The 22006-nt window shown below is 41.8% G+C and overlaps 1 protein-coding gene across 4 annotated transcripts; it reads left to right on the forward strand.

The window, feature by feature from the left end:
- The first annotated feature begins 28 nt into the window (after positions 1-28).
- NCR3LG1 (natural killer cell cytotoxicity receptor 3 ligand 1) lies at positions 29-22006 on the forward strand. Of its 4 annotated transcripts, XM_082193253.1 has the most exons (12): positions 29-1925; positions 5630-5980; positions 7782-8108; positions 10533-10628; positions 13453-13893; positions 14665-14979; positions 16106-16417; positions 17250-17555; positions 18249-18314; positions 18931-20709; positions 20792-21497; positions 21811-22006. In XM_082193253.1, exons 1-10 carry the CDS (start codon positions 1835-1837, stop codon positions 19233-19235), a joined length of 2610 nt encoding a protein of 869 aa, XP_082049379.1. In that variant the 5' UTR covers positions 29-1834; the 3' UTR covers positions 19236-20709; positions 20792-21497; positions 21811-22006. The 4 variants fall into 4 exon arrangements, with proteins under 4 accessions (XP_082049379.1, XP_082049378.1, XP_082049380.1 ...); XM_082193252.1 differs by having other exon boundaries at positions 18931-21497; XM_082193254.1 differs by having other exon boundaries at positions 18252-18314; positions 18931-21497.

Raw genomic sequence — 22006 nt, forward strand, 5'->3', positions numbered from 1 at the left:
AAACCACGTTCTACAAGGAAATATGGCACAGTCATGGCTGTGTATGGGCCAGGCTATTCAAACTACTTCATAATTTATAATGCTTATAAGAGGCTATGACCATGCTGAATGCAGATGATATCAGACACAACCAATGTATCTGGAAGAATTAAAATAAGGTTCCTATAGTATTATTAATCTAACATTAAAAATGAATCTGCAGCTTCTGTTCAATTGTTTGTTTTATAAACAAATCTTATGCTTGGGACTTTCCCCCACCCCCAAGTATAAAAAAACTATGACACAAAAAGTATTACCAAGTTGCAATGCTAACCTCTTGCCTGGGGGTAAGCCCCAATAAATTGAGTACTGACCTCTGAGTAGACATGATTACTGTTTTTGTATGGGGACAGAGAGCTTGGCAAAGATTGTTCACTTCCCTTGGTAAGAGGCAAAATTCCTATCCTGCAAAGTTTTCAGATCAGAACTCAGTGATGCCGGGCATGGTTTGCATGGTGAAATTCCCAGGTTTAATCATTCTTGTCTCCCCGGCTAAAAGAAATTAGTCCTAAACTTGGTATAAGACATAATTTCCATGGTTTGGTGCTTCATTCATAAATGCATTTTCTTCAAAGTATTGTCCATTTGTTTTTAGTGTCACTTATTTCTCTAAAAAGGAATATTTAGGATGGTGGCCCAAGTCTCATGAAGGTTGTTTTTAAATTCCTTTTTGGTTTATGACATGGAGACTATGTTTCCTTGTCCTTCACCCTGCCTCACATTGAAACTTTTCAGCAAGAGTTCTTTGGCACATAGCCACTGCCCATGTAGCTCTGTACTGTCTACACTGGCAGGCAGTGTCTCCCTCAGTCCTACCTGGAGATGCTGGGGTTGAGCCTGGGACCTTCCACCTGCAAAGAAGATGCTCTGGGCATCCCAACAGATGCATAGTATAACAAAGTTGTACATATCTGTGTTATTTCCAGTGCAATATTTGTATGCAGAATGTTGTTTCACCCTTACTTTGTATACATGAGGTATAAATTAAATTGAATTCATAGTCAGTTGCTTTGGGTCCTCTATGACCATCTTCTTCCAGTGATTGTTGTGGCAGCATTGTTATGTTTGGCAGAATTAAAAACAATAACACTGTAGATCATAAACAAGGATGTTTAGCATTTATTATTATATTTATTACATTTATTGGTTGGTTACTACAGAAAATGTATTGAAGCAACCAACAATTGGAGAAAAACACAGAGTTTATTTGTTGTCAGTGTGAGACAATAAACCAGAAGCCTATATGGGGGGAAGAGAGACTTGGAGCATGAATTGAATACTCAGGACTCTAGGGGGCTATGGGTTGAGATTTTACTTAAACTCAAGATTAGGCTTAAATTGAGCTGTCAACCATTTGTGAGATTTGCTGAGGTGCTGTGCCTGTTTGGTTTTCTGTTTACCTCCTGTATTTTAACCCGGCTTACTCGTGAGCACTCCTCAGCTGCCTGAGAAATGAGGATTTCTTTTGACGCCACGGATACGAGCTTCGAAAGTTTATTGCCTAGTACTCAGCTACGTACAGGAGCTCTTTCTTGTTCGGAGTTTATTTATTTATTTATTTATCCTAGTTTAACTACTCAAGCTGTTGAAGTTGACTTTTGGACCATGCGAAGCTTCCGTGCGGTTTAAGTTTCGCGGCTGCCCCCTGCCTGCCCACTATCTGCGACAGGTCCAAATACAACCAAAGGTCGCAATCTCATAAGGGAAAGCGAAACCTTTCACAGGAGAAAGTCGATTGCGGGAAGCTGGCGAGTTCTTCGCGTAGAAGGAAAACCGCGCCTCACCAGCGAGACCCATGGACTGGGGAGGTGGGTTGGCGGCCCGCAGGTGCCTCCTGCTCGGCTTCTCGGTGTTCCTCTGTGGCGTCGTCGTCCTCCAGCCGGCAGGTAAACAGAGCGGGCGAGGGTCGTCGCTGCTGCAGCTGCTGCTTCCTTCCTCTAAGGCCGCTCGGCAGCCGCAGGGCGACTCGCGCCGTGAGTTCGGCTCCTGCTTGGGGGAAAAAAGAGCGCGGAGGTCGCTCTCGCCCCGGGGGAAACAAGCGGAAACTCCTGGATGTAGGGGAGAGCGAGGAGGGGAGCAGAGTGGGGCAGCCCAGGCCACCCGCTTCCCCTCTCTTGGAGAAGCGAGTTTTGTGACAAGTGGCGAGGCGGACGCTAACTCACGAGAGTAAGGCGGACTAAGGGGGACCCTTGTTTGGAGCAGAGGAGGAGGAAGGGGGCGCTTTGTAATTGCTCCTCTGTGGAAAGCCCAGCTCCCCCTTGCCCCTCTTCCTCGCGGAAATGGTGCCCACTAGGCTCGACATGCAGTTGTGCTTTTGAGACTAGGGAGTTTTCTCTACGTATTTCTGGGCCACGGATTGGAGCCAAAACGCGTGGGGAAGGAGAGAGAAACTCTTAACGGAATCCACACTGGACACCTTCAGCTTGCATTGGGGAAGCGTGAGAAACCACCAGCTGGTTTCAACGGGAGTTTCCCCCTCGGTGTGCTAATTTCTAGCGCTTGAGGAGAAATCCCCGAGAGCGGAGTGTTAAATCCGCCAACCAGCTGCGTTACCGTCTAGATCCGCAGGGCGCACGTTATTATTATTATTATTAACTATTTTTTAAAAAAATAATAAATTTTATTAGTATTTTCCACACAACAACAACACAAAAGATAACAGAAAATAACAGTACACAACACACAAAAATCAACATTCGAAAACTAAAGAAAGCAACAACAACAAAAACAAACATCTTACAAGCTAATATTATAAACGCTAAAACAACAACAAGTCATTAACTTCCACCATTCCCACAGCACCTCCTTTATCTCTCATTGTGTCTTCCTGTTTTCTTTATCATCTCTATCCTAACATCTAGATATAAATCCTTCTTTCATATCCTTTCACTTCACCTTATTATTATTAACTAAATTTCTATATTTACTGCCCTTCATCCGAGGATCACAGAGCGGCTGACAACATAAAAACGCAAAAATACATAACATAGTAACAAACTAAAGCAATAACCCCCTCACAGGTCATATAGATGGTTTAAATAGCCAAAGGCATGGGAGAAGAGGAATGTTTTTGCCTAGCACATGGATGGTGCTAAGGAGTGGGTAAAACAATAGAAATACTTACCGTAACTGAGCAATCACGTTGGTTCTGCCCCCTAACAAAAGTCCTGCCCCCCCAAATCCTGGCTATGCCCATAGCCTGGCACCTAAAGATATGTCACAAAGGCACCAAGCAAGCCTTCCTGGGGAGAGCATTCCACAAGTGGGGAGCCACCACAGAAACGGCCCGTTGCCAACCTCCAGACTTCTCACAGAGGGGGCACATGAACAGTGGCGTAGCATGGGTTGTCAGCACCCGGGGCAAGGCAAGTAATTTGCGCCCCCTAACCCATGGATTTGCACCCCCTAACCCTAACCCCCAGATGTTGCGCCCGGTGCGGCCGGCCCCCCCTGCACCCCCCCACGCTACGCCGCTGCACATGAAGAAGGACCACAAATGACAATCATAGGGTTTGGGTTGGTTCATATGGGGATGGGCAGTCCTTGAGGTATTTCAGTCCTGAGCCATTTAAGGCTTTATTGGTCAAAACCAGCACTTTGAATTGGGCCCAGAAACTAATTGGCAGCCAGTGCAGTTGGGCCAGGATCAGTATAATATGCTCAAACTGTCTTGCCCTGGTGAGCAGCACCCGGGGTTTCTGAACCATCCTCAGAGGCACTCCCACTTATAACATGTTGCAGTCATCTAACCTAGAGGTTACTAGAGCATAGGCAACAGAAGTTAGGCTTTACCTGTCTAGACAGGGGGCGCAGGTGGGCCAGCTGTAGGAGCTAATGGAGGTCACTCTGTGCCACTGGGGCCACCTGAGCCTCAGGTGACAGCAGTGAATCCAGAAGCACCTCCCTTCAGAGGGAGTGTAACCCCATCAGGAGTTTTGGCAATTTGTGTGAAAATGAACAAGCCTTCATTCCTGGCTAAAATTTGGCCCTTTGGCATGCTGTTGACTTTCCAGAAGCCCTAAATCAGCAACAGGAAATTCTCTGGCCTCTAGATGGCACTGTGAATCCCAGAAAAGCAGTTCAAGTTGAGATAGAGAAAGAAGAAAAAAACAGTTGTTAAATTAAAATAACCCTCAAGTCAGAGCAACAGCCTAATAACAGTTAGTGACAGGACATCAGCTTGATCTTTTCATTGCTAAAAACCATACAGGCTACACAAACATAAATGAAATATAGAAAAAGAAAGGGATCCTCAACATTTTGCCATTGTCTATCCTAAAATATTATTGACTGCCCATTCCTTAGTGTTAAAGATTAGAGCAAAGTTCACAGGTGAAATATAGGAGACTATGGTTTAAGTTTTTGTTTTTTTGGCCCCATTTTACTACCAGGAACCCTGCTGCTGGCTTCTACTGGAGGGTCAGGTTAGTTGAATCCAACCCTATATTTCTAAAAGGGTCATTCCACACCAAATCACCTGGTGCCATGTGCTCTCACGACTTAGATTTTCTTCAGTTTTTTTTGTTATGTGTAGATACCTATGAGATAACCTCAAATTATTTTTAAAATATTTTTTGGTCTAAAATTGGGGGCAGGATAATTTTTTGAAAATTTCAATTTTCACGCGATTTAGACGGGTGGTGCTGTGGTCTAAACCACAGAGCCAGGTCTTGCTGATTGGAAGGTCGGTAGTTCAAATCCCCACAATGGGGTGAGCTCCCATTGCTCAGTCCCTGCTCCTGCCAACCTAGCAGTTCGAAAGCACGTTAAAGTGCAAGTAGATAAATAGGTACCGCTCCGGCAGGAAGGTAAACAGCGTTTCCGTGCACTGCTCTGGTTTCGCCATAGTCATGCTGGCGACAGGACCTGGAAAAAGTGCCTGCAGACAAATGCCAGCTCCCTTGGCCAGTAAAGCGAGATGAGCGCCGCAACCCCAGAGTCGTTCACAACTGGACTTAACTGTCAGGGGTCCTTTACCTTTTTAGGCTAATGCAATTTCTGTGTCAGTTTAGAAAAAAACCCTCCTGTTTCACTTATTTTTTAACCGATTGGGCCTATTTTGGTATCAAAATAAAGGTAATTGTGGTCTCTTTCAAAATAAGGTACAGTGGTGCCTCGCAAGACGAAAATAATCCGTTCCACGAGTCTCTTCGTCTAGCAGTTTTTTCGTCTTGCGAAGCAACCCTATTAGCGGCTTAGGGGATTAGCGCTATTAGCGGTTTAGTGGTTTAGCGGCTATTAAAGGCTTAGCGGCTTCGCGGCTTAGAAAAGGGGGGGGAAGCGAAAAAAATCGCAAGACTTGCAAGACGTTTTCGTCTTGCGAAGCAAGGCCATTAGGAAATCCGTCTTGCGAAGCGCATCGAAAAACGGAAAACCCTTTCATCTAGCGGGTTTTTCGTCTTGCGAGGCATTCATCTTGCGGGGCACCACTGTATCAAAATGGCATTAAGTGCCACAGGAAAGGGTCACCGACTATTTTGTTATTTTGTTTCCCATACATGTAATATGGGCAGTGATGAATCATAGCCTCCTACTGTTAGAAAGGTCAAAAGCCTATTTGCAATAATGCTTTTTTATTTTATTTACGAAGAATCTCTGAAAGTGACAATGGAAAGTCGGATGGTGGCAGTCTTGGATACAGATGTGATGATACCATGTGAGATCTCTGAATACAGTACTCCAGAGCTAAAGATTGCAAAAATTGCTGTTGAGTGGTATTGGAAGCCTTCTTCCAAGGAAGCGGAAAATATAGTATACACCATTGTTTCTGGAGTGCCTAAATCTTATAGAAACGGTGCAAGAATGGATGAAAGTGAACTGATAAAAGGCAATGCTGCACTTTCCCTCCCCCAAATACAGATTAGTGAAGAAGGAATATACAGATGTTCTGTGACTGTTACCCCAGATTCAAATGAAGGAACCACTGTTGTAGAGGTAATTGGTAAGTATTTATGTTGAACAAGTTTGTAGAAAACTTACAGAAAATGAACTTGTACATTTCAGAATTTCCCAGTAGCTTTAAGGTCTAACTAAGCATTATATAAGGAAATGTATGTGATATCACCCATCTTTAGAGAAAAGTCACTTTGCAAGACAGTAATTTAGAACAGAGAACTATGGGGGTGCGAGAAGCATGCTTAATCCTTTCCCCCAAGCACCAAAATACATTCCAAGCTGCTTCAGCCCCCCCTCCCCCAGGAGATGCAGGTTTGGAACCGTGTAGGGGTGGTTTGGTACAGCGAGAGAAAAGGAAAGTGTTAAACTTCTACCAACCTTTCTTAACTATAAATCACCTGCCTGGGATTCATGGAACTCTAGAATTGTAGAGTTGGAATGGGTTCCCAACGGAATCTCAACTAGATCTCTGCTTTAAAACTTCCAAAGAAGGAGAGTCTGCTACCTTCCAAGGGAGTCTGTTCTAATGTCAAACAGCTCTTAAGAAGCGTATCTCTTTTAAAAAAAGTCACTTTGTGTTATGGAAAGGTATAGCTGACTCTTAAAAGTTTTGCTAAGCAATTTCTTATATACCAAGTGGGACCTGCCACAAAATGTTGTATTGTGGAGTGCTCCCACTAAGGCCTCCAGACACTCAGGTGGTATCCAAGATACCCCATTGCATTCTCTCTTCATCACCCCAATTTTTCATGCTCCCCATTCCCAACAGGTTGTCAGTATTTTGTGGCTACTAAGCATGCTCTTTTTTGGGGGGGGATGCCTCCTTAGATTTCCCCCTGTGGTTGTTGTTTTACTTCTGCATGCTACTATCTCCTCCTTGTGTCTTAGTAGCCTTGTTTTTGTGTTGTCACTCAACACCTGAGCTCTAGTCGACAGACTGATATTATCATATATATTTGAAACACTTGAAGCCAAAGAATTGGCTGGTTAGTTCAAATGAATCTTTGAAAGTTAAGTCCACTCCCATTGCCTTCTTTGCCCTCACTGCGCTTTTAGAATTGCCAGATCACAAAAGCTACACTAACAATAGAAGCTGCCACTGACATAATTATCTTCTCAGGGTCTAGGTTCTAAATTGTAATAATCTTATATATAAATATATATGTATGTATGTATGTATACCTGTAAAAATTGTTCTGTATCCTTCAGTGTCAAAATGCTATGAAGGCAGCTTAACTACTTAAACAATACAATGATAAATAAAGAGCAACAAAAATAACAAAGCAGAGGAAGGAAAAAATACCTTCATATCAATGGTGGAAAAAAATAAACCAGCTGGCATTTTGAAGGACCTGGGAACATAAAATTCCCCTCCATGTCAGCTGACACTCCAGGTCCGTTATTTACCTTTCTGCTTTTTCCATCCAGTTGTGCAGAGTAGTTTGTAACTCTAGTTTTGCCCAATTTTGGTATTCTCCTGGACTCCTTTCTTCAGCTCTTTGCCTCCACCATTATTTCCCCCCAAGTTCCTTCTTGTTCATTTTTATTACAACCAAGGCTCTTGACCAGCCTTCTTAGTAGGCTTCCCCCCTCCCACCCATAGCACACAGTTCCCCTAACCCACAAAACACCTTGTTCAGGACTTCTCTTCTGTGCCTCTTGCCCCAGCCTTCCCCTTCTGCTTAAACAACCCTCACCCCAGGTTTTTAATTTAGACCATGTCCTTCTGAGAAATCAGGAGTATGAACTATGACTTTCATTTCACTTTCAACCAGCTTTTGTCTGAAAAACTGTATAAAAATGCAGTAAAAACAGAAAAAATGACACTTTTTATTATCTCCATGCAGCTCAACCTTCAGTAAAGCTGTCTCCCAGGACAGTTGAACTAGAAGACGGCAAGGAGAAGACCCTGTCATGCACAGTGAATAAATTCTATCCTCTTTTGATTGAGGTTCATTGGGAGAAAAAATCTGAACGTGACAATAATGAAGTTGTACCTGCAGATGATATTTGCACAGGGGTACCTGTGAAAAATGGAGATGGCACTTTCAATGTAACCAGTAAACTGGGGCTACAACCATCTTTACAAGATAATGGAAATGTCTATAGTTGTGTTGTGGGACACAAATCATTTTCCATACGGCAGGCCTTCAATGCCACTTTGATAGTAACAGGTATTCCTTCTGTTAACCTTTTCTGCCTCTCTCTCTCTCTCTCTCTCTCTCTCTCTCTCTCTCTCTCTGTGTGTGTGTGTATGTGTATAATAGTGGGTCACATCCAACTGGTGTACTTCCATGAGTGTAGGGGCTTTTGATCCAGAAGGGGAGAGGATATTTGCCCACACACCCTGGAGCCTTCAGCACCTTCCACTAATTCTGCCCAATGTTCTGAAATGTAGCTTTCTCCTTTCTCCAAAGATTCATATTGTACTTACAAATGCATTATTCATTGGGACTTCCATGCTAGGGCATCACAAGGAAAGGGATAAAATATATTGTAATGCCTTTATACAAATCTATGGGAATACTGTGCACAGTCTAGTCGCTGCATCTCAAAAAGATTATTGTGGAGCTGGAAAAGGTGCACAAAAAGGGCAACCAAAAATGATATTAGGGATGGAACAACTCCTTAGTGAGAAAAGGTTATGGCACTTGGGGCTTTTTAGTTCTTTTTAAAAAAAGGCAAATATGAGGAAGGGACATGTTAGAATTGTATAAAATTATGTGTGATATAATTATCTGGGATACGGGTGGTGCTGTGGGTTAAACCACAGAGCCTAGGACTTGCTGATTAGAAGGTCTGCGGTTTGAATCCCCACGACGGGGTGGGCTCCCATTGCTTGGTCCCTGCTCCTGCCAACCTAGCAGTTCAAAAACACTTCAAACGTGCAAGTACAGTGGGGCCTCGCAAGATGAAATTAATTCGTTCCGCGAATTTTTTCGTCTAGCGAATTTTTCGTCTTGCGAAGCACGGTTTCCCATAGGAATGCATTGAAAATCAATTAATGCGTTCCTATGGTCAAAAAAAGTCCAAACAAAGCCAAATTTGGTACAACAAGAGTTTATTAAGTGCTCTTTAAATTCACACATACTGTAAAGAGCATTTCAAAATTCAAACCCAGATTTTTTTTAAAAAAACAGCAGAGTGGCCCAATGGTCACAGAAAATCATAAAAATGCAGGAAAAAACCACAAGCTTCCAGATTCTTGCAAACCCCTCCCCGACTGTTCCCCCAGCCACCCAGCACACAGAAATTCAAATCCAGAATTTTTTTAAAAAAACAGCAGAGTGGCCCAATGGTCACAGAAAATCATAAAAATGCAGAAAAAAACACAAGATTCCAGATTCTTGCAAACCCCTCCCCAACTGTCCCCCCAACCACCCAGAACACAGAAATTCAAATCCAGATTTTTTTTAAAAAAACAGCAGAGTGGCCCAATGGTCACAGAAAATCATAAAAATGCAGAAAAAAACACACAAGCTTCCAGATTCTTGCAAACCCCTGCCCAACACCAAGTCCTTGAATTCCAAACACCCCAACCCAAAATCCAAAACCCCCCCAAAAAGTTTTAAAAGCTTAACTTACCAAATGGCTGCAAAAGAAGTTTTGGAAAAGCTTCAAAAATCACCAAAGTCTTTAAAAACCTCAAAAAAGGCTACTATGTACACTGCATTCTATGAGTTGCTCCTCGAAGTCAAGTCGCAACTGTATTAACGGTGTTAAGAAAAAGGAAACAAACTTGCAAGACGTTTTCGTCTTGCGAAGCAAGCCCATAGGGAAATTTGTCTTGCGAAGCAGCTAAAAAACGGAAAACCCTTTCGCCTAGCGAGTTTTCCGTCTTGCGAGGCATTCGTCTTGCGGGGCACCACTGTAGATAAATAGGTACCGCTCTGGTGGGAAGGTAAATGGTGTTTCCGAGCACTGCTCTGGTTCGCCAGAAGCGGCTTAGTCATGTTGGTCACATGACCCAGAAGCTGTATGCCGGCTCCCTTGGCCAATAAAGTGAGATGAGTGCCGCAACCCCAGAGTCGGTCACAACTGGACCTAATGGTCAGGGGTCCCTTTACCTTTACCTTTATGTGTGATATGGATGGAAGTTAGTTCTCCATTAACACAATCTGGGATCATCCAGTCAAGTTGACTGGTGAGAGGTTCAGGGCAGACAAAAAGAAGTACTTTTTCATGCAACACATGCTTAACTTACAGAATTCACTGCCATGTGGTGGTCTGTTGATGGCCATTAGCTTAGATGGGTTTACAATGTGATTGGACACAATTGTTGACTGTAAGCCCACCAATGGCTACCTCCAAAATCAGAGGTAGCATGCCTCTGAATATAACTTTCTGGCAAACAACAATATGAGAGGTCTTTATGTCCACTTTGGAAACCTTATAGTCATGCTAGACCAGATTAGTCTTTGGGCTTCTCCAGCAGGACTTTTCTTATGTGCAGTTGGAATAAATGAGGCTAAAATAACTTTGCCACTATTGAGTAGCTGAATATGAAATATTACTTCTGATCAAAAGGTTGCCACAAGGCTGAAACATTTTGCTATTTTGTGTGATAAGTAACAAGAACAATTTCTCTCTCTTTACAGAACCACCACCAAATTTTACCTGGTTGGCTGTGATACTTGTTTTATTATTACTTGGTGTGATTCCTGTAATTCTGTACATAATGTACTTTAAGAAAAGTAAGTAATGGGAAACATTTAATTAATTGATTATTTAATTTTTTCAATTAAGAGAATTCTATACTATTCATCAAATGTGGTTAAGGGTGGTTTACAAAAATAGATTAATATGAAACATAATACATGCACATATTCATTATTATTAAAGTAAAATTAGTATTTTTGTGAAATCTTAATCTTTGGTAAACTTAGGTCTGAAATGACAGTATTCAAAACATCCTAGGCACCAGTACACCAGGCACCAAAAAATCTCCTTGCCTGTGGTTAAGAATTTTGACTAAGTTTTCTTTTAAGTGGCTAAGATTTCTTTGCTGAATCAATTGGGGAAGGGCCATAACTCAGTGATAGAACATCTGTTTTGCATGCAAGAGGTCCTAACTGGTTAGTTCTAGCTTCAGCACTATCTTGGAGATGGATGGCTGTCAGTGACAGAGTGGTGGCCCTATGCCCCAGATTTATCTGCTCACTAGAAAAGACTCATGGAGTCTATACAACTGAAGCTACTATTTGACATTGCAAGTACTCAACTAGCAACCAATAACATCCACATAAAGTGAGTCCTGGAATCGACCCTGAAGGTCATTTAGTCCCAGCCCCTGTCACAGATAAAGCACTCTTTCTCAGCTCTTTTGCTTCAGTCTACATAATACAGAAATAGCACACTGCAAGATTCTTAATTCAGGACTACAAAGCTAACCAAAATACTTGGGTGGGATATGTACAAAAGGAATAAGAAGGAATGCTTAATCTGTGGCTACCCTGCACTGAACAGGGAGTTGGACTGAATGACCTTTAAGGTGTTAAGGAATATAGCTAGTGTGTTAATTTCATTAGTGAGGGAAAAGCTGACTCACTGATTCATTTCCAAAATGCACCTGGCTCAATTTGACTTCTTTATCAATTTACTGGGCAGATTTGGTTGCCCAGTCTTATTCCAGGACACGTCCTCTTTTTCAGGGGTAAAATTTCTGTCCAGTGGCGTAGTGTGGGGGGTGCCAGGGGTGCCGGCCGCACCGGGCGCAACTTCTGGGGGGGGCGCGCTCGCTGCCTCCGGAGTCGCCGAAGAGCCTCGGGCGCAGGCTGTAGCGGAGCTGCATGTCTCGCAGCGCCCGGCTGAAGGCGCCTGGCAGGCAGCGGCTCTCAGCGCTCGCCGCGGAGGACGCGCCAGGCAGCCCCTCCTCACAGCCCCGCCTCCGCCGGTGCTGCTGCAGCTGCTGGGCAGTTGCATTTTCCTCGCCTCTCTGCCCCCTCCTCCTCCGGGCAAGCGGCGTCGTTTGGGCAGCAGCACCAGCGGCAACTCGCAGGTTAGGGGGTAGGGGGGGCGCAAATTACGTGCCTTGCCCCGGGTTAGGGGGCGCAAATTACTTGCGTTGCCCCGGGTGCTGACAGCTCACGCTACGCCGCTGTTTCTGTCCGGGTAGATTTTTTAAATTTGCCCAAATGTCTCTGGCTATACTTTCTGGATGAGACATAGACTTGCTTTCCTTTTCTCTTCTCCTGTCCCCCTCAGCAATATATCACAGCTTCTATATCCTACATATAGTAGAGATATTTAAAACAAGTCGTCATAGCGTCATCTTTGTTGCTCTTCAAAATATGGCTAACTTAGTAAGCATGCTACTATATGTATAAAAGGGCTCGGATTAGAGAATTGTTTGTGGGTCAGTGGCTGTTATCAGGAAGGGATGGATCATTGTGAAACACTTTGAGGAGAGCTCATCTGAAAAGAAGGCTGGCATGTGGATTTTGCTCAGCAAGGATTTTGAATTAACAAACTCCTCTGGGACCAAAGAGAGAAAAGCCTTTGTGCAACCTGTATATAGTGTGTAAATATAGAGTGTGTATTTTGTGTGTGCCAGGTAAAACAACTGCTTAAAACAAGAACTGTTTTGGGTTGGTGAGCTAAGCAACTTTACTGAAGCTTCCAGGGCGCACACAGAGAGAGCAAGATTTATAGATTGAAGATAGCACCCCACATCACCATAAGGTTCTTTTAAACTCCTATTATTCTGTGGGAAAGGTGCACATAGCCAGTACACTTCCATCCGTTCTGTGTTAATGGGTACTCATAACATATCATGGTGGCTTCTGCTTAAGGTGGAACTAATCACAACATAGGACATCTACTGCATAGCCATCCATATTGTCTAAATAACACCTCTGTTGAGGGTGTGACCTTTAACAGCTGCAAAACCCAGCATTTTGGAGCTTAAGAGAACATGGAACTTAATACAATACATTAAGCTGTTAGGTTTTTTGTTCACTGAACTGTCACTATTCAATGTCTTATTGCCACAGAGGAATTATGGAAGGAATTATCCTCCAAATCAGAATGATTCTTTGTGCAAATTCATATGCTGCAAACATCTTATTAAAATCCCTGCTCCTACCTTCTGGCTTTCTATCATATCATCCCCAACCCTTTAAAGCTTTAAACAGTCTTTGCTGAACTGGCTTCTTAAGTAAGGCTGTTGCTATACTCAACTGAACCTAACCTCAAAAATATACTCTTCTTAATCTCACTGATCCAGGACTGTCTTTTTCTTCCAGTTATGCTTTACCTGATCTGTACTGCAAGCACTCTGGATAGGGACTGTGCCACTTGATCTTTGATACAGCATCTTGCATACATTACTATTCACCATGTAGCAGTCACTAGCATTTGCGATAGACTGAATGTGATCATTACAAAAAAGAAAAATAATGCTTTGTTGTAAACTGCAGTAAGAATGTTCCTCTTACAGATGACTTGTTATAATAGTATCCGTTGAAACACTGCGCTACAAGTTTCTACACCTGAAATTCTTTGTTTTGTTCTTTATAGTTCAACCAGGGATATTTTCAGCAACTGCAAATAAGGAATTGAAACATTTGGAAGAAGCACTGGTGGTGTTCTGGCTGCAAGGCTTTCGTCCAAAGCCTTTAGAAATAGTTTTTTTCTTAAAACACCAAAGCAGGAATGAAAAACTGAAACTGTGCTCTTGGAATACTATGACAGGCAGCAATATTGAACATGGAGAAGATACACCTCTTATCATCACTGGAAAAGAGGAAGAAAGTTCTGATCTTGAAAATACTTTGAAGACCATGTTTACCTTTGATCCAGCTTTGCAAGTAAAACAAAGGCGCACTTTTGACGTTTACTGCAATGTCAACATAGTTCCAGATGTAAAGCATCTGAAGGAGTTTGAACTTATACTTGAAGTTAGACATGAGGCCTTTCCAGATCGTTTGTCTACTGAAACAATATCATTTAAAGTCATAGGTAAGTAGGAAAAATGGGCGGAAATGATCACTTAGAATAATGCTACATATTTCACTGGCTATTACAGTGGTACCTCGGGTTAAGTACTTAATTTGTTCTGGAGGTCCATTCTTAACCTGAAACTGTTCTTAACCTGAAGCACCACTTTAGCTAATGGGGACTCCCGCTGCCGCCGCGCCGCCGGAGCACAATTTCTGTTCTCATCCTGAAGCAAAGTTCTTAACCTGAAGCACTATTTCTGGGTTAGCGGAGTCTGTAACCTGAAGCGTATGTAACCTGAAGCGTATGTAACCTGAAGCGTATGTAACCCGAGGTACCACTGTATAAGAATTCTGTCAACAGATGAAAGGTGAGAGAGCTGCATGAATGCAGTGGGATACTTTCTGCTGCCAATGATGATACACAAAGGGAAACAATGCAGGATTGTAGCTAAACTCTTTGATCAGTCTACAAAAAGTGAATGATAAAATGGGAAAGCAGCACAGGTGGCTTGTGTGGAGATTATTTCTCTTAATCTCGTTCAGTTTGACTAGTTTCTTATAACTTGTGAGCCCGTACGAAGGGCAAAGTGATGACCTTTAAAGCATTTCATGGTATAAGGCCTGCACGGGATTGTGTACTCCCTGCCTTCTTCAGATCAGAAATTCATGTGGACAAAAGAAAGTCCATACTTATTATCTTCTCCAGTTGCATTCTACTTGCTAACAATATCACTTTTTTGGTATGTATACATTTATTTATTTATTTATTTATTTATTTATTTATTTACAGAATGTACTCCCAAAGTCTCCAAATTTGAATGTGAGCCTCCTGTACCAGAGTGTGGGAAACTCATCACATTATCTTGTTTAGTAGAAGATTTCTGCCCACGGGAGTGTGACGTTTGTTGGCTAAGAGGCAATAATGAGCCTTTGGATGCTATAAGTAACACAGAGGAGCCACAACTGGACCCAGGATCAAATCTGTATTGCAAGAAAAGCAGAGTATCCTTTATACCTCAACCAGAAGACCATGCAGTAGACTTTATTGTTCAAATCAACCATTGTAAAAAAGTTATAAGACATAGTTACCCGCTCATGTTAAAAGGTGAGTACTCAGCAAGTTCTTGTGCAATGAACAACTACTTGTGCTTTCTGTCTAAATGATTTATCTAAAACTGGAAATACATAATGGAGTTGTTTCCTGTATCTGTATTTGTTGTGGGTCTTTGATAACTTGTATTGAAAGAGATCACCTGTATCTCTTTGTCATTAGGTGATGCTATCGTGGGTTTGTCACATGGAAAACATGACTCAGAGAGTCCTTGCACGGAAGTGTCAAGTCCTTCATAAAATTAGTTTAGAAGTTTTTCTGGGTGAAATCAGCAAAGCAAGTTCATAGCTGATATGTGCATCTTCGTAGGAAAATTATAGTGTCGGCTAGTGGCAAATTGCAAACATGACAAGCATTATAGTGCAGCCAATTTAAAACATGAATCAATGAGAAATCGAAGCTCTCATCTGTTTCAGTCCAGAAGGTCAAAGATGGCACACTTTATTCCAACCAGAATAAAACACAGCCATGTTTAATCATATGCATTTAATAACAAATAATATATATGTGGGTGTCATATATGTTAGAATATGTTACAGACTGCCAAGGCTCTCCTGCCATTATATGCATACTCTTATCATTTCTCCATATACCGTATTGTGTGGATTTGAACTATTTAAATCTGCAAAGCTTTTAATTTGTAGTTTTGTGAGATTGCTCTGATTTTACAAAAGATCTGTCTCCCAGAGTTCATTGGGAGAAGCCATAACATCTAAACTAGGCAAACTTGGTAGTTTTGACAAGACTGTGGTGTTAATTGCTCATTCTATCCTCTAATTTCAACCAGGGTTGTAGTGAGAGTGAAAGGATAAGCAACTGTAATTTTTCCAAACCCAACTCTTTTTGAGAGAGACTGTGTGTATATATCCATGTGTGTATCCACTGAGGATAGGAGTTCATGCATCATATGAAGTAGCCTGTAGTCCATGAAAGTTTATGCCATGATATATGTGTTATAAAGTGACACTAGGCTAGCTTTTGCTGTAACATACTAATGTGACACCCCATCTGCCATTTGTCACTTCTGATTTACTGTTTTGCAATACCAGATGTACTAGCATTCTTTGAATTTAAACTAATATTTTCAATTGTTTGTTTTCTCTGCATCTGCATTTTTTAGGTTACCCCAAAGTTACAGATATTACGTGTGAACCAAATTATCCTAAATATGGAACTACATTGTCTCTAACCTGTAAAGTCACAGATTTCTTTCTTAGCAACATAAATATTCAATGGCTTGATGGGGGTATTGAAATAAGTAAAGGTGTGGACACAGAGGGGCCAGTCAAAGACTCAAATGGCTGCTTAAAGTTGTCTTCTAAGCTCCAGCTGATACCAACTGCTTTGGATCATAATAAGTTCATTATTTTCAGTGTGACATATGGCGACCTGAAAAAGCCCATTATTAGAGATGTGTATCTAAAGCTCCCAGGTATGTACTGAGAATCCTTTGGGTTCTTTCAACTTTAGGCAAATGGCAATTTGAGCTTGTTTATTTAACAAAATTTGTAAACCACTTAATATTAAAAATGTTGTTAAGTGATTGTAAAAATGTCTAAGTGGTTTGCGTAAAATAAAATGTATATTAAATTGAGGATCGATGTAGTATTATGATATAAAGCAGTTCCCTTTGCAACAAGGGAGGTTTGACATGGTTGTGTACTCTGATAGGTGTACCGTATAGCCATGTCTCTACTAGGTGTCATGTATCCCTAATATCTGCCAGTTTTGTTTGTTTTATGAAGGTCCAAACTTTCTTGCAGACTTGCATCTAGTAGTTCTGAAGATTCCATGATAGAAAAATCAGGTAAATCTAATAAAAACAAAAACAAAAACCACACCATATGTTCACACATAGGCACCGATGTTACTAGTTCGCCCCAAGTTTTTAGAAAATCAAAAACCATATTCTCGGATCTATATTCATTGAAGATGAATATCCTTGCAACCCTGCTGATCTGAAGTGTGATTTAAACAATAACACATTTAAATCCTTCACAAAATTCCTGTATTTTTTAGAGGAAAGTTATAGAATAGATTCACATTGGGGAAGGGCAGTAGAATATCCCAGGTTTAGTCCCTAGCATTTCCAGGCAGGGCTGGAAATATCCCCTACTTGAAACTGTGCAGAGCTGCTGCCAGACACTGTAAACAACGCTGAACTAGATGGATTAATGGACTGACTTGGTATAAGGCATCTTTTTATGTTCCTGTTGTCTTGTATTGTCACTTCAAGTACATCCTTTCCTTTCCTCCCCATGTAGTTCACCGCCCTGAGATGTCTGAAATAAAGGCAACACCAATGCAAAACAGTGAGAGCATCTCTTTGGAAATGGTCGTATCAAATTTTGCACCTTGCAACATAAAAGTGACATGGTATGAAGAATGGAAAAAAATATTTGAAGACAATCCCAGGAACATTCAGATTGGAGAAAACAAGTTAGGTTATTTTGTAAGCAAATTACAGTTTAGTCCAAAAGGAAGAGACTCCAAAAAGACAATCAGATGTGAAGTTTTTCACCAAGCAACACAGGATTTTAAAGAAAAAAGCTTTGTGTGGAAAAGCAAAGGTAAGAACTTTTAAAAAATGTTTTCAGAGCAGAATGTACAGAATTTATGTAAGGGATTCAAACATCTCCCTTCAAAAAACACTGCTAATAGGGGAAAAGGTGATTCCTCTTCTCAATTAAGCACTTCCATTACTTAGGACTCAGCTACATTAGTAAAAAAACAACAGTGTTTTAAATGCATTATAAACATGGAACAACAGGTGGCACTGTAGAGCACAATACTTTTCTATGTGTTTTACGTAGAGTTTTTTCTTTTGTTATAACAATTTAATTTATAATTTAATTATAGCGTTTCCCCCCTGTGTGTAGATGCACCCTCGGTCATGGCTGAAAGATGGCTTTGTAGTCTTTTGGGTAGCTTATGATTTTCTCATATTTAATAATATTCTTCAGAAGACAAGTGTATCTGGTTGTTATGAATACAAAAGTCAACATAATGCTCTTACAACACACCTGGTTTTAGAAATTTTGTTTTGAATTCATCAGAGAACTAGATTTTGAATTTTTTTCATGAATATTGCTCTGACTGTATCTCTCCCCACTACAACCCCCCAAATGCTACCCTTGGAAGGCAGTTGGCTAATTGCAGTTGAAAGCATGTTGATTCAGTTGAGTAGCATTTTTGCTGTAAGTATTTCTGTTACGTGACATGATGCCTGCCCAAGGCCTAATATGTTATTTCTTCTTTTAAACAAGGTTACTTTGATAGCCTTGAAGGAGTGTCTACTTTACCAGTGAACAAAAACCACGTTGGTTTAAGTGAGTATTGCACCTCATGTGTAGGTAAAATGCAGGTACATGACACATTGACTCAGTGGTTTCATATTCTGGTTTGTAGTCCCAGTTAAAATCAGAAAACTGTTTAGATGTTTCTTGGAGGAGGCAGTGGGAGAAGAGAGCACTTGGACAATCTTTAATCTGCCTTATAAACCATTATTTATTAAAGTGAGATCATTACATCTCAACCAGACCATTAAGTTACACTAAACGTGCACATTATTTTCATAAGGGATGATCTGAAAGATCAACTTAGTCCGTTCTGTGAAACTTGTACGCAGGGATCTGCAAACTTTCTTCTGGCATAAAAGCCTGACACTATTTGTGGCCACAGTGACCACTCCTCTCAGCCCTCTGAAATGCGCAAGGAAACAGGAAAGTGTGCAGAGGAGCTCCTCATGTCATGCTTCTATTTATGCCATTCCTATTCTGCTTAATGTATGACAATATATTTATATACCACTGGACTTGAGGAAAATATGCAAAGGATTGGAAACTGAACATCACAATCAGGGATGCTTAATGTTAGTGAGATGCCTCTTCCAGGTATGTACTTCAAGAGCAGTTTCCTATTCAATTTCCTATTCCCTCTCTCTAGATTCTAAGTTACCAACTCAGCCTATGAAGATAGAATGTGTCACCAGCAACCCAAAGACAGGCGAGGTGACTCTTCGCTGTTTTGTACCTGGAATAAGAGCAGAGGAAGCCATTGTTTCCTGGTTTAACGGAGTATATCCAGTTGATGATAAAATACAGAATGAAAACTGTGGCGATGGATCTGGTTTTTTTTCGTATGTGATCATTACAACCGAAAAAGATAAGAAAAAATATAAAATCAAATGTGCAGTTTATGTAGATGCAAATGATGAAACCTTGGATAAAACCTTTGATTTAGAACTTTGATAAATCATTGTATAAAGACAATGAATATACAAAAAGAACCACAGGAAAAATCTACTGCAGGCTGCTTTCAAACATCCCCTGCTTGCTTCCATGAGGTGTGTGGGTCCTGTTGGTCCTGTTTTGTGGGCCCCCACAAAATTGATGGGCATTCCCATTCAAATGGTGTGTGTGCATTGCATCATGTGATTGATTATGTAGGGCGTGGCTTACCTGGGCTCTCACAAGATTTTATTCAAGTTGGCACCCCTGCTTTGAAGCCCTATGTGAAGAAAGCCTGCTTAATGAGGTTGTAATGTATATTATGTAATATAATGAAATACTGTATAGCATAATATAATGTATGGGTGATTATGTTGTTGAAAATCTCCACTCTGGTTCAGTGATAAGCTGTAACAGGATGGTGGTAGAATTTTCAGTACACAAAAGAGGGACTGATGGTAAGCATATTTTAATTGGTGGATATATCTAGCTGAGCACTGGCCAGCAAAGCAAGTTCAGGAGTTGCCGTTGAGCAGGACAGGAAAGAGCCAAAATAGAGTTGCACTTAAATAAATCAGTAAAGGACCTAGCTCAATGGTAAAAGAAGGGCCATAGCTCAAGTGCAGACCTTGCTTGCAGAAGGCCCCAGCATCTCTCAAGTAGGGTTGGGAGGCACTCCTGCCTGAAACCCTGAAGAGCTGCTGCCAGTCAGTGTAGACAATATTGCGCTGGATAGACCAGTTGTCTATCTCAGCGTAAGGCAGCTTTTGTGTTTCTATGTCTGATAGAAAAGGCTTCCAGCAGTGACCTCATTGGTTAAGGCTTAACTGGGATGGAAAGAAAAGGAGCAACCTGTATTACTATGTTGAAGTAACTAGGTAACGTTGCCCATAATATTGAAACAAACAAATGTTGGTATATTTGCTTAATGTAATAGCTAATTGCCTTTATACTGCACCTGTACTCTATTGTCACCAGGTTATTGGTAAGTTAAGTGTCTAGAGGGAGTAAGGGATGGTGGCCATGGCACAGATTTAGGAGAACTTTTGGAGTGGAAGTTGAATGTTATTATTGTAGAGAAAGTAGGGGGGGATCCCTTCACACCCTGCACAATGGCTTGAAATTCAGTTTTCAGAAGCTTACTCCCAAACAAACCTGCCCAAGTAATGAGCTCATCTTCAGGGGCCTTGATCAGAAGTTAGACAGCCGGCAGAAAGGGGTGGGAGAGCATCTTGTAGAAGTGTCTCTTCAGAGATGTACAACTGGTGCCAAATAGGGATGTGAGCACTTGCAGCAAGGAACACCCCTGCTCAAATTAAAAAGCAGTTTAAAGGCAGCATAGTCACTCTTGGAAGTTTCCTCCCTCGATTCTGCTCCCTCGAGCCCTGAGCTCTGTGCCTTCTATCACACCCTTGAGTGTCATGTTCAGGAGAGCTGCTGTCCTGCCATAGGACTGTAGGAAGTTGTCTTATACTGAGTCAGACTATTGGCCCAGGTCACTTGTTTAGTCGTTTAGTCGTGTCCGACTCTTTGTGACCCCATGGACCAGAGCACGCCAGGCACTCCTGTCTTCCCAGGTCACTTAGTATTATTGATACTGACTGGCAGTAGAGTTTCAAACAGAGCCATTTCTTAGGGTCTACCTGGAGATGCCATGGACTGAACCTGTAATTCCCTTCCTTCCTTCTTGATTCCCAAGGTGAGTGTTTTCTCCTTGAGGACAGGTAGTGAGCATTTGCTGAAAGTATTGAAGACCGCAACAGTGTCATGCTATTCAGGTTTACTCAGAAGTAAGTGCCATTGTGTTTAGTAGGGCTTATTGTTGCACGCCATCCCAATCTCCTAGCAGGGTGAGATTCCAGGTGCTTACCTGGGGTGCAGGTTTTCTTTGGAATGAGGGACAGCAGAGACTGTAGTGACTTCAGTATATATGGTTTATTTAGAAATATATACAACCTGAGCCTACGATGGAGAGGCTCACAGCATGGTAGACTGATGTTCTGAAAAAGTTGTTTACTACATCAGGAGACGGAGAAGCAGTGCTTTTCCCCCCTGGGGGCACTCAAGGGTATGCAGTACCGGTGCCTTTTTCATCTTCAGATGTTAAAAGTGTGGCACATGCTGTAACAACTTCATGGTGAGTACTGGCACCCTTTTTCCTTAAAAAAAGAGAGGCACTGCTGAGAAGCTTTCTAACTAACAGACCATTGAGGTGGGGGCCCCCACCCATTTGGCCTCTGACACAGAGCCACTTCCTTTGTTACCATAGCAGCGCATACAGTGGTGCCCCGCAAGACAAATGCCTCGCAAGACGGAAAACTCGCTAGACGAAAGAGTTTTCTGTTTTGGAGGTGCTTCGCAAAACGAATCTCCTATGGGCTTGCTTCGCAAGACAAAAATGTCTTGCAAGTTCCTGTGGTTCCCCCCCTCCCCCCTTTTTCTAAGCCGCTAAGCCGCTTATCCGCTAAGCCGATAAGCCGCTAAAAGCTAATTCGCTAATCCGTCAATGGGCTTGCTTCGCAAGACGAAAAAACTGCTAGACGAAGAGACTCTCAGAACGGATTCTTTTCGTCTTGCGAGGCACCACTGTACTTAGGTTGCCAGGTACCAGGCCTGGTTATACCAACAATTGAATCATTGCGGGATCCAGGAAGTAGGACGGACTCGGGCATACAGCCTACTCCCCTCTCACCAAAACTCTCAACAATATTTTTGTACACTGCCTTTATATTTTTCATGCAATGTCTGTTTACAAATGCTTTTATAAATAAATAAAATTATCAGCAAACCTA

The sequence above is a fragment of the Podarcis vaucheri genome (genome assembly GCF_965113315.1).
Source record: "Podarcis vaucheri genome assembly, chromosome: 1".
NCBI classification, from domain to species: Eukaryota; Metazoa; Chordata; class Lepidosauria; order Squamata; family Lacertidae; genus Podarcis; species Podarcis vaucheri.

What these genes read in the sequence shown, in the direction of transcription:
- NCR3LG1 (XM_082193252.1), top strand. Translation starts at nt 1,835, where the DNA reads ATGGACTGGGGAGGTGGGTTGGCGGCCCGCAGGTGCCTCCTGCTCGGC. An exon ending in CATAATGTACTTTAAGAAAA is followed by an intron (nt 10,629 to 13,452) that starts GTAAGTAATGGG and finishes TGTTCTTTATAG; the next exon opens with TTCAACCAGGGATATTTTCA. An exon ending in AATATCATTTAAAGTCATAG is followed by an intron (nt 13,894 to 14,664) that starts GTAAGTAGGAAA and finishes ATTTATTTACAG; the next exon opens with AATGTACTCCCAAAGTCTCC.